Below are 17,759 nucleotides of genomic sequence, written 5' to 3'. Positions count from 1 at the left end.
ACAAGCGCTCTCGTTTTATCTGAAGCACACACAACAGTTCCGGTTGGATGACCAACTTTTTGTTGGCTACGTGGGTGCCAAAAAAGGTCGGGCCGTGCACAAACAAACCATCTCTCGGTGGGTCGTTTTGTGCAGCAAAGCATGTTACTCGTTAATTGAGAAGGAGCCTCCTGTGGGGCTGCGTGCCCATTCAACCAGGGCAACGGCAGCCACTACTGCCTTGGGTCGCGGTGTTGTCTTGCAGGACATTTTTCTGATAGATACATTTGCCGTGTGGATTCCTCACCTTGTGAATATCCCCCTTGCTTCAGCAACATTCGGAAATTTTTGTAGCCTCGCGCCGACGTGGACTTGGACGTCATAGAGACACGGCATCGCACGCAACTTCGCTGACGTCACCGACGCCTACAATAGGCCCACGCCGGCGTGATGACATCAGTTCCGCCCTTTTTTCCGTGTCGTCGACGCTAACGGTTTTGGGATACTCTGTAGCTTCTAGTTACTCTGTTCCTGTATTTCTTCGTTTTTTTCTGTTCTCTTGCCACTTTGTTCGCTAATATGTCGACAAAGAAGACGGGTTTTAAGCCCTGCAGGGAATGTGGAAAGATGATGTCCGTTACGGACCCACACCAGGACTGTATTTGGTGTTTGAGCTCCGACCACGGCGTGGATGGGTGTTCGTCGTGTCAAAAAATGAATCCAATGGCCCTGCGAGAAAGGGAGTCTTAAGCTTCTTGTGGCTAAGCTGAAGGCCGATAAAGAAAGAAAATCTTCGAAATCCCATTCGAAGAAGTCGAGGTAGAGATCGAGGTCTCGGGAGGCGTCGGCTTCGAGGTCTTCGTCGGATCATGCTTCGAGCTCTCGTGAGAAGCATAAGAAGAGGAGACATGAGTCCCGACGTCATTCGGGTGATAAGTCTGGCTCGAGGTCGAGATCACCCAAGAAGGTTAGATCTAAGGTTATTACTCCACAAGAGGTTTCGGATCAAGAGGGCGAGGCTTCGCCTTCGGAGTCCCCAGTACATTCACCGGCTCCGGCACCCGATCCGACTCCGGCTCCATCTCCGGCACAAGAAGAGGCCGATGAGGTTCCTGTGGAGGTTGAGGGATCGACTCCTGTTGTTGAGACAGATTCGAATCTACCTCGAGGTCGACCTGAGCATCCACCTTTTCCAGCTCCAGGTCAAGATCCTTCAGCGTTTCTTAACGCTATGTATGATGTTTTCTCGAAGTCTTGGTACCCCTCTGGAGCGCCTTCGGATCCTATGGGTCCAATGGATTTAATTTGGGGGTGCCTCATTCATATGCCCCGGCACCTTTCATGCCGTTTTTGCCAGCTCCGACCCCGCTGTGGCAGTACCAGGCTCCACCGAGGTAGACGCCGGATCGTCCGAAGTCGACGACTCCAGCACCGCGTCGCCCGCTCCAAGCAAATCTTTGGAACATCTTTCTAAGCCTTCGGATTCGATTCCGACGTCGGCTCCGGCGCCGTCAGGGTCGGCAGTGGATCCGGCTGCACTCCGTGTTAAGCAGAGATCTAGAAGGGAGGCTCAACGACTACTGGAAGAGCCGAGGTCTCAATCTGACTTGGAGGAAGGTGAGCTGGATGAAAATTATTTCGAGGATCTAGCAGAGGCTAGTGGTCTTGAGTTTTCTCCAGAGTGGGTCTTGCCATCAGGTTCTGATGTGCCGTCTAAAGATGTTCAGCCATATCACGTGGTGATGAAAAAAGCAGCGGGACTTTCAGGTTTAAAATTACCTACTGTTGAGTTTAAATCGAATCTGCTTACTGAGGTTCTTCATTCTCCGAGCTTGGCAGTGGAGCCTTTGCTCCCGTTTAATGATGCTTTGACAGATCCCATTATGGAGGTGTGGAAGAAACCTCTTTCTGCTCCTGCTGTCTCGAAAGGTGTGGCTCGAAGGTATAGAGTGGCTCCTGAGGACCCTGCCTTTTTGTCGTCTCACCCTTCTCCTGAAAGTTTGGTGATCCAGGCGGCATGTTCCAAAAAGTCAGTAGGTGCTTTTCCCCAAGTTCCTGGTGACAAGGAAGCTAAAAAGCAGGATCAAGTGGCCAAGAAAACTTTCTCTTCCGTGAGTATGGCGTTAAAATCAACGAATGCCACTTGCCTTATGGGAACATATATCCACGCACTAATGGACTCAGTACGTACGTTGATCCCAAAGGTTCCTGAAGACTGCAGAGGTGACTTTGAGGAAGTTTTATCTGACACTCAGGCGGCAGCTCGTCGGGTTATTCAGAGCGGCCTAGATACTGCAGATTCTGTGGCAAGGATCATGGGCACTGCTGTTGCCACGAGGCGTTCAGCTTGGTTAAAATCCTCAGATTTTTCTGCTGATGTGCAGTCTGCATTGTTAGTTTTGCCTTTTGATGGAGATGGACTCTTTGGCAAAAAGGCAGATTCGGCCTTGGAGAGGTTTAAGGATAGCAGGGCTACTGCTAGATCTCTTGGTCTACAAGTTAAAGGTTCTACGGCCAGGAAATTCAGAGGCTTTGGACGCTCTTCTTTTCGTACATTTAGACAAGGTCAGCAGCAGCATCAACAGCAGCAGCAGCAGCAAAATACCTTGAATAAGTCGTACAGGGGAAGGCAAAGGGCGCGTCCTCGAGGGCGTCAGGCCTCTTCCTCCTCCACCTCCTCCAACCCCCCGGCTACAGAAAAGCAGCCCTAGATCCGCCATCCAGGATCATGTGGGTCTGGTGGGGGGTCGGCTTACTCACTTTCTACGGGATTGGGAATCGGTTACATCATATCTTTGGGTTCTCAATCTCGTAGAAAATGGGTATGCCCTTCCCTTTCGGGAATTCCCTCCCAATTACCCTCCTTGCCAGGGAAATTGCTCAGAAGAACATCTACTACTCCTACAGGAGGAAGTTCAAACTCTGTTGAGGAAGGGTGCGATAGAGGTGGTCCCGGAGCAGGAAAAAGGTAAGGGATGCTACTCCCTGTATTTTCTGATCCCCAAGAAGGATGGCAGGCTTCGTCCAATTTTGGATGTCAGGATCTTGAATTTTTATCTGAAACAGGAGAAATTCAAGATGCTCACCCTTGCTCAGGTTCTTCAGGCTCTGCTGGAAGAAGACTGGATGGTGTCGCTCGACTTGCAGGATGCGTACTTTCACATCCCCATCCTGAAGTCGCACAGGAAGTATCTCCGTTTTATGGTGGGGTCGCAGCACTATCAGTTTGCGGTCCTTCCGTTTGGGCTTACTACTGCGCCTCGAGTCTTCACCAAGGTGATGGCAGTGGTGGCAGCGCATCTCAGAAGGTCGGGGATTCCTGTATTCCCTTATCTGGACGACTGGCTGATCAAAGCAGAGTCGTCCGAGAGAGTGCTCCATCATCTGCAGGAGACAACCCAGTTGTTGTTCAGGTTGGGTTTTTCGGTAAATGTACCCAAATCTCACCTGGTGCCCTCCCAGCGCAACCTGTTCATAGGTGCAGTACTGGACACTACTGTGTGTTGTGCATTCCCTCCTCCTCAAAGGATTCGCGACATACAGGAAATGATTCCTTTGTTTTTCAATGGAGCGGCAGTACCAGTCCTGAAGGTCCTTAGCCTGCTCGATCTGATGGCTTCTTGCATTCTGTTGGTCAACCATGCACATGGACCATGAGGGCGCTCCAGTGGTGCCTCCGCAGGCAGTGGTATCAGCACAACGGAGATCTCAGGGAGTGAGTGAGGGTCTCCAGAGAAGCTGCGGCGGATTTGTCTTGGTGGGGCGTGGAAGGCAACCTGTCTCAGGGGAAGCCTTTTCAGCTGCCTCCTGTGGCCACAGTGATTGCGGATGCATCCACTCTAGGTTGGGGTGCTCATCTGGGGGACCTGGAGGTCAAGGGTCTTTGGTCTCCAGAGGAAAGGTTGCTTCACATCAACCTTCTAGAATTGTGGGCGATACGTCTGGCGCTCAAGGCCTTCCTCCCTTCCCTTCGCGGTCGGTCGATCCAAGTCCTGACGGACAACACGACCGCGATGTGGTACATCAACAAGCAGGGGGGAGTGGGGTCGCGGTGTCTCTGCAGAGAGGCTCTGCGTCTCTGGTCCTGGGTTCAGGACCACCAGATTTGTCTGATGGCAAATCATCTGGCCGGAGTTCTGAACGTTCGTGCAGACGTTCTCAGTCGGCAGTTCTCTGCCGACCACGAGTGGAGGCTTCACCCAGAGGTGGTGCGTCACGTCTTTCGGACGTAGGGGACTCCTCAGGTGGACTTGTTCGCTACTCGCGAGAATGCTCACTGCCTGTCCTTCTGCAGCCTCCAGTATCCGATGCAAGGAGCCTTGGGGGACGCGTTTCAGTTGAGTTGGGGAAATCAACTCCTTTACGCATTTCCCCCCATACCCTTGATTCCTCGGGTTCTGAGGAAGATTCGCCAAGACCGTGCCCAAGTCATATTGGTCGCCCCCGACTGGCCAAGAAGGGTGTGGTATACAGATCTTCTCCACCTCTCCTCTCACCCGCCGCTCCGTCTCCCTCTCAGGGCAGACCTCCTCTCTCAGATGGAGGGACAGGTTCTACACCCCCACCTCCAGACATTGCACCTTCATGCCTGGAGATTGAACGGGGCAACCTGATTTCCTTTTCTCTCACACCTGACGTGGTGGATATCATCTTGTCAGCCAGGCGTGACTCCACTAAAACTGTCTATTCTTATAGGTGGTCTAAATTTGTCACTTGGTGTGGTGGGAATTCTATTGACCCTTTGAGAGCCCGTTTATCTGATGTTCTCCAGTTTGCCTTTTCTCTGGCGCAGCAAGGGCTTGCTGTTGCCACGGTTAAGGGCTATCTTTCGGCGCTGTCGGCTTTTCTCTGTTTGCCTGACCAGCCGTCTCTTTTTAAGTCTCCTGTAGTTTTAAGACTTCTGAAGGGCCTCACAAATAAGTTCCCTCCAACTCCTTTTATTGTGCCTCAGTGGGACTTAAATCTTGTCTTAACCTTTCTGATGGGTGCTCCCTTTGAGCCTCTTCATAAGTGTCCTATGCGGCTTGTGAGAAGGTGGCCTGATATGCAGTGCTCACTATTCTAGTGAACACTATGTATCAGTCCAACAACCCTTATTGATGATTGGTTGTAAGTCAACCTTATAGACCAGCTATCCTAGTAGCGTGGATACGAGCAGTCTTCGGGCTAAACTCTAGAGGGCGTGTTAAGCCAGCTGTTATACCATCACATTTACGCCTTGAACACCAAGTGAAAGGACACCACACAAGTGTTATGAAAATAAACAGTGTATTTATTTAGATCACAACAGCCCTGTACTCTTTATGAGGACAGGGTACTAAGCACACAACAAAACTCTTACGAAAATACTTTAAGTTGCACAATTTACACAAATGCCCGAGGGGCACGAAAAACCATATACTATGAAAGTGGAATGCGAAATTACTAGCAGGTAAGTACTGTACTAATAGGCTTTGGAATCGCTAGGACTACGTTACTGAACCTTCAGATTACTAGTAGGAGGCCTAGGGGACTCAGGTGCAGAGTGTGCACTCTCACGCGGGATGCGGGACAAAGTCTATGGGAGCTAGTAAAAGCAAAGTTAGTGTTCTCGGGCGAACCCGATAAGGTAGATCGAAAACGACAGGGGATCCTGACCCTTGGATAGTGAGGCTATGCTGGGGCACAGAAATGCCGAGTTTACCTAGCCCAGGGGCTGCAGCTGCATAGGTCTCAAAAGACGTCGGGAATCCTCGTAGACGAACCAGGAGCCTGTAGAAAGAAGTTGCTGGCAGGCGACCAGTGAAGAGAGTTCGAGTGATCCAAGCCTGGATCGAAGATGGATGACACCTGAAAGCAGAGGGGACCAAGTTCGTGACTACTAGCCAGTAGTCAGGTGGCACCAGGAGGGCACCGGATGGTAGTCACCTCGACTAGGTGAGTGGGCGACGCTGGGCTCTGCAGATCTCACGGACCAGGAGGCGTTGTCGGCGACCAGGATGGAGGTGCGAGCTGTCCCACGATGGATGAAGCTGTCGACGTCGCTGGACCCAGGATTGGGGCAACAAGTCTTGGCAAATTCAAGCCCACGCGGTGGACTCAAAATGGCGTCTGGAGTGGACCAGGAGGGTCCGGGGTGCTCCTCTTTTGGAAGGGAGCAAGGGCCAGTCTGGAGCAACCAGACCAGCAGCAGTGATGTCGTCGGGCGTCGTTAAGAAGGCCACAAGCCAGCGGGCTAGTAGCCAAACAACGCGGTGAGCAGCAAAAAGCAGAAGGGCCCCACGCAGATCGTGGAGATGCTGGGAGGCTGGACTTCGGTGCTGGAGCTGCTCAGAGTCGGGGCTTCTCGGACCCCAAAGCACTCACCAGAGGATCCCTCGGCGATCGTGCTGGATAGAAGTCGTGCAGTTCTGATGATGGCCGGTCCCTCGAGGTCTCGTCGCACCTACGGTTCTCAGCTTAGCTGTAGAGGTAGGTAGAGGTCAGAGGTGCCAGGGAAGCCGGGTCTCGTCGTGCTGGTCGGTCGGATTCCTGAGGAAGGACGTGCAGCAAACCGCAGAGTTCTTAGATGGTGCCTGCGGATGCAGGGTGACTACTCCTTAGCCACAAGGGAGAAAACTTGAGAAGAAGTCGAGAGTTCCTTTCGTAGAAAGTAGTTTCTTGATTCAAAGATAATCTAATTTGGAAGGGTCCCCGCCCCTGCCTTTATCCTAAAGAAAGGGGTGGGTAAGCGACTAGGTCCTGCCCTAGGGGTGGGACCAGGAAGGGGGGTGGTTACACCCCTCTCCCATGCCGGACTTTCCCCAGGCCAGGGGCTGGTGTGCCCCTGGAACTGGTTCTAGCCGGTAGATGCGTAGTGAGCACCGGGGTGCCACTCTGCAGTCACCTTCCTGTAAAGCCCTGCCTACCCAGGATACACAAAACCCTGTCTGGGATGGTGCTAGCACCTCCCCTGACAGGAAACCCTTTGTCCAAGCTCTCCTCGCTGGAAGGACTCCCAGCAGCAGGAGGTCAGACTCGTGTCTGTGGTGGCAGCATCCATTTTGTGGAGCTGAGGCTTCAGTTAACTTTAACCGGGGTTCACAGTTACATACATGTCGTGTCCCTCTAGAAGGGTGGAATGCTAACCCCGTCGCCAGAATTGGCGAGGGGTTAGTATTCCAATTCGTATGACACCTTACTCGACATGTTTTGATAAAGCAATACCAAAGATAGCATTTAACCGCGAGGATTATAATGCACTTAAGAGTATATGGTATGCGTTATCATGGAACAGCTATTAGGACTTGGTTCCGCCAGCTGCAAACTGGCTCAGCTCATGCCAGAGCACCATTTCACACGATTCCAAGCACTCTGCCTTCAGGATTGTCAAGGCCTGCCATAGGAGTGACTGATAGGAATCTGTGTGTCCATTTTAGGGTTAGATATAGGTATACTATATCTAAAGCAAAGGGTGATTACACCACCTTGCCCCAGCTGTCGTGCAGCCAGTTGTGTCAGATTTAGATGGCCATCCAGGGGTGGCATAATACATGCTTCAGCCCCTGGTAGGCCCTGGGTACACCTATGCCCTGAGTTACAGGGTCTGATAAGGTGGCCCAGTCCTAATTGGATAATGCACTCAAGGTACACATGTCAATTTAGTGAGAGAACAGCTAGGCTGTGGGTCTGATTGGCAGGCCCACAGCCAGAGAAAGTCGTAAACCAGTGAAACAAAAGCAAAACATCTGGGTGATCATAGGATTGCAGACCCTACTCTCCTACAAGGCTTTTAACTCTTAAGGCAGTCTTCCTCGTTGCAATAACCTCGGCAAGGAGGGTAAGTGAGCTTCAAGCTCTTAGTTCCAAGCCCCCTTTCTTGACCATTCATGCTGATCGGATTGTTCTTAGGACCAGGGCTGCTTTTCTTCCTAAGGTGGTGACTCCTTTCCACCTTGGTCAATCCATTACCCTCCCTACCTTTTATCCTGCCCCACATCCTTCCAAGGAGGAGGAGAGGTTACACCGTATGGACCCTAAGAGGGCGGTGTTTTTTACCTGGACAGGACTAAAGACTGTCGTTTGGATGACCAGCTCTTCGTTGGGTTTGCTGGCTGCAAAAGAGGAAGAGCGGTCCATAAGAGAACTTTGTCAAGATGGATCGTCCTCTGTATTAAGATCTGCTACTCTTTGGCCGGTAAGGATCCTCCAGAGGGTATAAGGGCTCATTCTACTAGAGCTAAGTCGTCTACCTCAGCATTGGCTAGAGGTGTTCCTGTAGAGGTCATTTGTAGGGCAGCAACTTGGTCTTCCCTCCACACGTTCGCAAAGCATTACTGCTTGGACACTGAGGTGAGGAGGGACGGCCACTTTGCGCGTTCTGTCCTTCAGGATTTCCTGGTTTAGAAGAGTGGACACCCTCCTCCGGGAGTGGGGACTGCTGTGGGACTCTATTCACAAGGTGAGGAATCCACACGGCAGATGTATCTATCAGAAGAACAAGTTACTTACCTTCGGTAACGCTTTTTCTGGTAGATACTATATCTGCCTGTGGATTCCTCACTTACCAACCCGCCTCCCCGTTGTCCACTCTTCTTTACCAGTATTACTGTAATATATTGTTTATATATTGTAATGTTAAGGAGTTGTTTCCATTGCTTTCTTGCACTTGCTTCACACTATGTGTGTTTCTCCTTGGCTATTGTGTATTGTGTATACTATGTATATTTCTCCTGTCATTGGTCCGTCCGTGTGCCTCGATGGCACGGAAAAAAGAGCGGAACTGATGTCATCACGCCGGCGTGGGCCTATTGTAGGCGTCGGTGACGTCAGCGGAGTCGCGTGCGATGCCGTGTCTTTATGACGTCCAAGTCCACGTCGGCGCGAGGCTACAAAAAGAATTTCCGAATGTTGCTGACCCAAGGGGGATATTCACAAGGTGAGGAATCCACAGGCAGATATAGTATCTACCAGAAAAAGCGTTACCGAAGGTAAGTAACTTGTTCGTCAGGCAGTTACGTCGGTCTCGCCACACACTTTTACCAAGAATTATTGCCTTGACAGTCAAGTCGGGAGAGACGGCTTCTTTGACCGTTCTGTTCTCTGTTACTTTCTGGTGTAATCTTGTTCGTAGACCCACCACCGGGGTTGGTATTTCTGGGGTATCTATTCTAAGGTAAGGAATCTATCACTAAAGTGTCTCTTTCAGATGCACAAGTTACTACTTGTGTAACGATATATCTGTAAGAGACATTAGTTAGTGATAGATTCCTTACCGACCCACCCATCCTCCCCGTTCTGCGAACCGATATCCAGGGTTAAGGTCATCCCCTTTCAGGGCCCGAGTTTCTTGGAAACAAGTGTTGGTTTTTGTCATGGCTCTGCGCTTCTGGCGCGGAAAAGCTGTGGCTAAGAACTGACGTCAGCGCGCATGGGTGGCACCTTAGAAGTCTCTGTGATGTCATTTCGGTGCTACAACGCCAGCGACGGATGTGGAGCTGCACAACTCCACCTTCAGACACGCAAGGGCACTGCTGACGAAAAACTTTCCAGAACCTGTCTGTCGCCTGAGGATATTCTAAGGTAAGGAATCTATCACTAACTAATGTCTCTTAAATATATATCATTGCATAAGTAGTAACTTGTGATTTTGGCACACTGTTTCTAGAGACTGCTTTTCTAAGTGGCTCATCTTTGTTGGCTCGGAAATAATCACAGTTGAAACTGATGTCAGTGCATCTGGGGAGGGCATAAATGGGCTCTATTGATGTCACATTTGGAAGACGACATCGCTACGGAGTCTCTCGACGCCCTGTACCGACCCACAGAGGTACTGCTGAAAAACTGTCGAGATACAGTCTGGTGCTTCTGGGAGGATTCTAAGATCAGGATCTGCGGCTAGATCCTGTCTCTCCCAGATAATGCATTACAGATTGTAAGAAACTTGCTCTACACTTTCACAAGTCACACATGTGGCTCCACAGGTTGTTCTTCTTTGCACCTCATGCCGTCTACCGTAGAATATTAGAATTTGTTTTCCTCTTATAATCTGGCATTTGGAGGAATCTCAAAATTAAAGATGTACATCAATCCGGAACATCTATTACAGAAAGCAACAATCGCCTTGAATTCTTTGAGTTCCTACTCATCGATGCTATTGAAACAGGCATTTAGAACATGTTAAATGAGGGGTGTGTATTGTACTAGCTACTAAATTAAATAAGCTTAAAAAAAATCTGGTTACTAGATTATGTTGTGTTATCAATAAATACAGTGTGGCGTAAAATAATGCTTAGTTTCGTGATGTAGCCATGTTTTGCGATGCAGCTTTTAATGTTTTGAAGGTGATATAATCTGAACTCCATGCTTTATGTAAAAAAGAGAAAAACGTTAAGATGGCGCACATCTAATTAAATTGTTTTGGTCTAGGATGAATATGACAACCCTGCTGGCATGAATTTGACTGGCAACGTAATAGCTCGCATTGAAAGTAATTCAGAAGAGGATACAGATATTCCACAATTTGAGGGTAATACTAGTAAAATTGAGTTCCCTGTCAAAAATGGACTGGTACAGATTACAGTAAGTTTTTGTTACTTCTTGTTTGTCATTTAAAGACTGTGTTGTTCTTTGGATCTGATAGACATCTAGCCACAGATTCCTTAGCTTAAAATATCCCAGGCGTGAGACCTCTGTGCGCCGGAGGACGGCGCCACTTGACCCTGTCCTTACATCGTCGACGTACGTGACCTCAGCGAGTTCATATAAGTCCCTCCAGGCGCGCAGGCAGCAGTTTCCTTCTTTGCCGCAAGCAACGCGGATCCAGACTGAGCTCCTCTGGCCTGTCTGCAGGCTTCATTTTCGACCCTTCGGGAACAGTGTGCGATGCCTTCGGGCTTTAAATCTTGTAATTCCTGTTTGCAGCAATTGTCCGCGACGTACCAGCATCTTATTTATATGTGGTGTCTCGGCGAGCACCATGACTCCATGGACTGTGAAGCCTTCCAACGTCTGAAACTGAAGTCTTGGCCTGAGCGACGTTTGAAGCTTCTCTCGGCACGGCTGTCCCAGGCGGAGTTGTCTCGTCCCCCGGCCTCTTCGCCGACTGCAGGTCCCTCTATTTTTCAGTTCCGCCATTGATCGCCCTCTGGGGTCCGGGGCCGTTGTTCTACACTTGGTAAGTCAAAGCGCTTGTTGCCTAGGTCATCGACCTCACCTTCTGTTGTCAGGGGCACTGGTTCCCGGAACTTTCCGGACATGTGCTCCCGACGGTCACCCCCTCTCTATCCGCCCTTTCCGGGTGTGGGGGAGCCTCTGGCCCAAATGGAGGCCTATGTTACGGCTTTGCAGGCCTCCCTTGGGTCCTCTCCCGTTCCTGGGGCGTCCTCGGGGTTTCCGATGGACTTGCGGTCGGGTACGCCCCCGGCGCCAATTGACTCCTTACATCCCAGGAACGTCTGAGATGTGGTGTCGTTAGGGCGCAGGCCGGTTGGGTCCCCCTCTACGCTCCACATGGAGTCGGGGCGTGGCCCAGCTGGTCCCCCTCTTCGACCCATGGCACCTCTGCCACGCGGCATAGCCCCACAGGGCTCCCTGTGGCGCCGCAGGTTGTTGCCGGTGCACATAGCCCTGTCTTGGGCACACCCCAGCCTTCCGGGTAGGCTAGCGCCTGTCCGGAGCGGGGGTCGGCGCCGGGCACAGCAGGTGGTTGCCGGTGCTCATAGCCCTGTCATGAGCACACCTCAGCCTTCCAGGCAGGCAGCTGCCTGTCTGGAGCCAGTCTAGCCTCCGCTCCTTTCTCCGGAATCGGAGCCTATTCTGAATGAGGTTTACCCAGTGCCAGGGCAACGCCGGAAGATTGCCTCGCCAGCCCCGGTGCCCTCCCCTTCTTCGGAGGGGGAGCTTGTCATAGTTACTGCACCGAGTCGGCATCTGAAGAGGCACTATCTGCACCGACACGTGTCGTTTCGGGTCTGTGTCAACACAGAGTTCTGGACTCTTCTATAGAGGCCTCTGGAGAGAGTTCGGCGCCGCCATCCCGTCCGGCGTCACCGGAGCTAGTGTTATCAGTGCCTCCCTTGGATTTTGTAGAGCATCCTCAGAAGCTCCCAGATCCGGCAGGCTGTTCGCGCCTCCCCAGGAGCCCTGTCAAGATCCTCATTCTTCCATGGGGCTTCCTTCCGTGGGGCATTGGGCGCACCCTCGGTGTCTTGGGAGGGTCAGCTTACAACCCTCCCCCACTGATGAGCTGTTTTCACCTCCACGGTGGGCTACAGAGGCTGGTGTGGTTTTTTTGAGAGTGGTCTCTTTGGCCACCCGCATTTTTAATATGCAACCCCCCTCTACCCCTTTGGCTGTGGACCCCTTGCTTGAGGTCCTCCTCCGTGGGTCTGGAAATATGGATCCGCTTTTGCTTTTTGAGGCTTCCCTTTATGATGCCCTCTTGGGTACCTGGGTCCGACCTGCTTCAGGTGACCCGGTGGCTCATTCAGTGTTGCACCGCAACCGTCCAGCTCCACATGATCTTTTTGTGCACCCTGATGCGCAGGGGTTCATGTTGCAGACTGCCTTCCCTTCTCTCCCCCCTCTGCTTCCTCCCTCTCGGGAGTCCAGGTGGCTTGAGTCATGGGGTAGGAACGTCTTTGCATCCACTAGTGCTGCCCTACGGGCCTTGAATACAGTGTGTTTTTTGGCTCAGGCTACCTCTGCTCTTTGGGACTCTGCAGAGTCTTTGCATACTGCCACCTCTGAAGGTGCTCGCGTTGATCTCCTTCACCTCATCCGGGATGGCCGCGACCTTGCTGAATTCACAATCCGTTCAGCCGTAGATACTTGGGCCGAGCCATGGCGAGTTCTGTTGTGAGGGTCTAAGAAGGGTTTTTTGTAGGTTATAAAAAGGGCGCACAGCTGGGTATTAACACAATAATAATTTGTGAGTCTATGATAGGTATAAGGTGCAAAAATGGGTGAGGGGAAAAAGCCCTATAACCCCTCAATGTAGTGTCATTCGAAACGGACACTGAATACAGTAATTAATTATACCCATGCACACTCTAAATAATAAACAAAAGTGTCAGTGTGGACACTTTAGTACAATAGGAGATTAAGCAAATGATTGTAAATGAGTAATCAAAGTTCTTGAACTCAATCTGGAGAAAAAGGATGTTTTTAATGTTCGAGGAAACCAGCCGACACGTGTTTCGTCGCGTCTGGGACAATCTTCCCGCGACTCCTCAGGGCTATGGCGTAAAGTAGAATAGTGTGGAGAGTCGCTCCGTCGGTGATACTTCTGACCCGACAGGGCTCTGGACTGTTTAATAATGTGCACGGTGAGTGGAGGATTTCTTCACAGGAAAATCTCAGTATTGCGAGATAGGTTAAGGTGAGCGAGTGTTACAACTGACACTCCGAATGCATTGGGAAATAATGACGTTGATGATTTGTGATCTAAAAATTCAGCGTTCCTCCACAGGTATGTTTGTTCGTAGGATCGGTGAAAAGCACTCAGAAATAATTCACCTTCGTTCATCAGACGGGTGCATCTGATATCTGTAAGCCGAACTCCGCGCCGGGTAAGGTCACCAACGTCATTAGTTCCCAGTGCATTCGGAGTGTCAGATGTATCACCGACGGAGCGACACTCCACACTATTTTACTTGACGCCATTGCCCTTAGGAGTCGCGGGAAGATTGTCCATGGCGAGTTCTGTTGCCTTAAGGCGTCTCGCTTGGTTGAGAGATAGCGTCTTCCCTGATAATATCTGGGAGCGACTGGTTTTCTTACCCTTTGATGGGGTTTTGCTATTTGATGCTCACGCCGAGTCGGCAGTTCACCAGCTCCTGGCGGGCTTTCGGACTCCCACTTAGGCCTTTTAGTTCTGTCTTCGGTGGTACTTTTTAATTTTGCATCCTTTAGATGTGCTCTGTGTTTAACATGGGCAGTGAGCCTTACGTCGTCTTTTTTCTGTGGTTAAGGGTGCTTACCCTTTTTAATGGCCTCACTTGGATGCGTTTTGCTTTCAGCTGCCTGTTGGCCCTCTGTGGCTGTGTTCCACAGGTTGCTGTGTCCTCTGACTGTGGTATTCAGCCGGTGGCTCAGCTCGGTAATGTCATTATGGCTCGGAACTCAGTTCACATGTTTGGTTCGTTACTGCGTTCTTTTGGCCTGACTTATTGCCCTAAGAGGTGCCCCCTGTTGTTTGGGTAGGCATACTCCATGTGGTGTACTTGTAAGCTTTTATACAGCCTTGCTTATCTCACCTGGGCTTGGAGACCATGTGGGCTCCATTCGTCGCTTGGTGGTCCAATGTACGGTGTTCTATGTTTTTGGCCCTGGTGCCATCTGCTTTCGCCATGGTCATCCACCTCCTTTGGAGGTTCCACGGTCTCCTCTTCACAAACGGCTCCTACCTGCCCTTACTGTTCTAGGTATGGTCCAGTATATACATGTTCATGCTTCTGGCTCATTCTGTCTCTACATAATTGTATGTTTATACATTTATGTCTACATGCCGGTTGCCTTGGTATTCTCTTATCTGAAAGAGACAAGCTAGTGATAGATTCCTTGCCTTCGAATATCCCCAGGCGCCAGAATGGATCCGAAAAGTTTTGCTTAGCAGTACCCCTGTGCGCCAGTAGGTGGCATCATGTGGCTCGCCGTCCGTCGCTGGCGTCGTATGCGCCGAGATGGTGTCATGGAGACTACTTAGGCGCCACCCATGTGCGTTGACGTCAGTTCTTTCTTTTTCCGTGCCGAAAGCGCAGATCCGGATTGAGCACGTACCTGAGTCATTTTTTGACTGCTTTTTTGAGACTTTTTGTCTCCTCCTCTCGTCTCCTGGTGCACGTAGGTATGCCCGGATTTAAGTCTTGTAGGTAGTCCCGCAGTAACATGTTGGTGGCGGACCCCCACAATGTGTGCCTCTACTACCTGGAGACGATCCTGACTCCTGGAACTGTCGAGCCATGGCCCGAAGAGCTTGCGGGAGCGGCGCTGAAAGTTGCTGAAGGTCCGTCACTCCTCTCACCCCCGCTCCGGGTTTAGGGGCCGTTCCCATCACTCCTCAGACTCCAAGTCTTCGCCTTCAGATTCCGGTAGGCGACGCCATAAAAAGAAGTTGAAGAAGCGTGTTTGCTCTCCGACGTCCCCCCGTCGCTCCCCGGAAGCCGACGAGGGGGGCAGGGGCTCCGCCCCTGTGGTTCCTCTGGAGCCGGGAAGTCCCTCGTCCGTCAGCGACTCCCGAACAGATGCAAGAGTTTCTTGCTGACATGGACCGCCTTTTAGGCCCCGGGCTCCTGCCAGCGCACCTTCGGGCCCCGCGGTCCCCTGTCCAGATCCTGTCTGCTGATGGCTCCGCCACCAGCCCCAGCGCCACAGGATCTTGCGCCTCTGGCCCGGCCGCCGCTAGGTGTAGCGCTGCTAGGTCCGGCCCCGGCACTGCCCTTTCCTCCAGCCCCGGCTCCGCCCCTGTACCGCCACAGGCGCCGCACTGGGTGCCGTTTATCCCACCCCTGACCCGGTTCTCAGATCATTTCGTTCTGACCTGGGATCCGCATTGGGATACAGCTCCGACTTGGCCCCGACCAGCGCTATTTATGGTGCCGCTTGCCTCCTCTCCGACCCTGCAGCAGCAGCCGGCTTCCTCTACTCTGGAGCCGGACAAGGACTGGGACGACTCCGAGAACCCCCTTGCCCGGCAATGTGACTCCGAGCAGGATTGGGTGGACGACCTTCAAGATGCGGAAGAGCTTGATGTGTCTTCGGACCAAGGGTTTGCCTCTCCTCTGCCTACCTTGGAGGAGGGCGCTTCCTACACCGTGGTGCTGCGCAGGCTCTCAATCTCAACCTCCCTACAGTGGCCCTTAAGACCAACCTCCTTACGGAGGTGCTCCAGACGGCCCTCACCGAAGTCCTCTTGGGCACTTGGTTGCGACCGGCCACGGGAGCGCCAGTGGATAAAAACGTCGCTAGGCGTCATCGCCCAGTGCCTGGTGATCCCGCCTTCTTGTCCACTCACCCCACTCCTGAGAGCCTGGTCATTCAGGCCTCGACGTCGCAGAGTGCTTTTCCCTCGGCTCCGCAAGATAAGGACTCTAAAATGCTAGACCAATTTGGTAAGAGGTTGTTCTTCTCAGCCAGCTTGGGGTTGAGGTCGGTTAACACAGTCTGCTTGTTGGGCCGTTACTCCCACACAGTGTGGGATTTTGTAACTCAGGTCTTGCCTCAATGTTCCTAGGAGGTCCAGGCTGTCTTTTCCCAGGCTATTGCGGAGGGTAAGGATGCGGCGAGGTTTGCCATCAGATGTGGTTTGGGCACCGCTGATTTGCTGGACAGGGCTTTTTCCAAGACTGTGGCGTTACAGTGCCACACCTGGTTGCATTCCACTGGGTTCTCACCCGATGTCCAGAGCTCGCTCATGGACATGCCTTTTGATGGCTCCCGCCTCTTTGGCAATAAGGCCGATAATGCCCTGGAGCTCTTTAAAGACTCTCGGGCCACAGCCAAGTCTTTGGGTCTTAACACAAAGACCCCTGCCACGCCTGGGTTTCGTTCCTTTCATTGCCAGGACTGGAGCACCCAGGCGCAATCTTCCAGCAAGCCTGTGCAGAACCAGCCTCAGCGCGACCACAGATTCCACAGGGGCGGATCTGGTAGCGCACGGGTCAGTCCACCTCAACCCCTGCTGCTTCCGCCTCTAAGCCTTCCTAATCCGAGCTTCAGGGAGCACCCTACGTCAGTGGGTGGCAGGATCCGCCACCACCTCCACTACTGGCGCGACATTAGATCGGACAAGATGGTGCTGCAGATAATCAGCCAAGGTTAAGCACTCCCCTTTCTGTCCTCCCCTCCGGCCATGCCACCTCAGTACTACCGCATGTCGGGGGATCATTTGACTCTTCTCCGTCAGGAAGTCTCTGCCCTCTTTGCCAAGAGGGCCATCGAGCGCGTTCCCGGTCAGGAGGTAGGGAGTGGTTGTTATTCCCACTGCTTTCTGGTCCCCAAGAAGGACAAGGGGGCTTGCGCCCCATCTTGAACAGCTGGGATGACAATCGCTTCCTTCGGAAGGAGAAGTTCAAGATGCTGACTCTGGTTCAGGTCCTGGCTGCCATGGACCCTGGAGACTGGATGGTAGCGTTGGACTTGCAGGACGCTTATTTTCATATTCCTGTCCTGCCGGACCACCAGCGCCACCTGCTGTTCACGGTAGGCCAGGAGCATTTTCAGTTTGCCGTGCTCCCCTTCAGCCTTACCAGCGCCCCTCGGGTGATGGCGGTGGTCGCAGCTCATCTGCGCAAGTCTGGGGTGTCCATCTTCCCCTACCTCAATGACTGGTTGTTGAAGGCGGGCTCACCCCAAGCAGTCGTCGCCCATCTTCAGACTACGGCCGACCTGCATTTGCTGGGGTTTTCCATCAACGTGCCGAAGTCGCACCTGAGTCCCTCTCCGAAGCTCCCCTTCATTGGAGAAGTTCTGTATTCAATGCTGTTTTGGGTTTTTCCTCCAGAGCAGCGAGTCCGGGATATTCAGGCTTTGATTACGATCTTTCAGCTTCTATCTTGTGTTTCAGTCCGGATGACCCTCCGGCTCCTGGGCCTCATGGCCTCCTGCATCCTGTTAGTGCAACATGCCAGATGGCATATGCGGGCTCTGCAGTGGGACCTGAAGTTCCAGTGGGCGTAGCATCAGGGCGACCTATCCGATCCTATCCAGATCTCGGAGGAAACTGCACGACACTTGCAGTGGTGTCTCACGAATCGTGATTGGGTCAATGGCAGATCCCTCTCCCTTCCCCCACCGGAGCACACAGTAGTGATGGATGCAAC

The 17,759-nt window shown here is 52.1% G+C and overlaps 1 protein-coding gene across 1 annotated transcript in view; it reads left to right on the top strand.

Annotated features, from left to right (window-relative positions):
• Positions 1-17,759, top strand: part of SMCHD1 (structural maintenance of chromosomes flexible hinge domain containing 1) — a 2,274,803-nt gene that overhangs the window by 1,671,616 nt on the left and 585,428 nt on the right. Inside the window, exon 40 of the mRNA XM_086965602.1 lies at positions 10,366-10,518. Coding sequence (XP_086821728.1) covers positions 10,366-10,518 — 153 coding nt within the window. The remainder of the gene's footprint in view (positions 1-10,365; positions 10,519-17,759) is intronic.

Source organism: Lissotriton vulgaris, chromosome 4_1 (assembly GCF_964263255.1).
Source record: "Lissotriton vulgaris chromosome 4_1, aLisVul1.2, whole genome shotgun sequence".
In the NCBI taxonomy this organism is placed as follows: domain Eukaryota; kingdom Metazoa; phylum Chordata; class Amphibia; order Caudata; family Salamandridae; genus Lissotriton; species Lissotriton vulgaris.
This window is presented reverse-complemented; position numbering and strand designations above follow the sequence as displayed.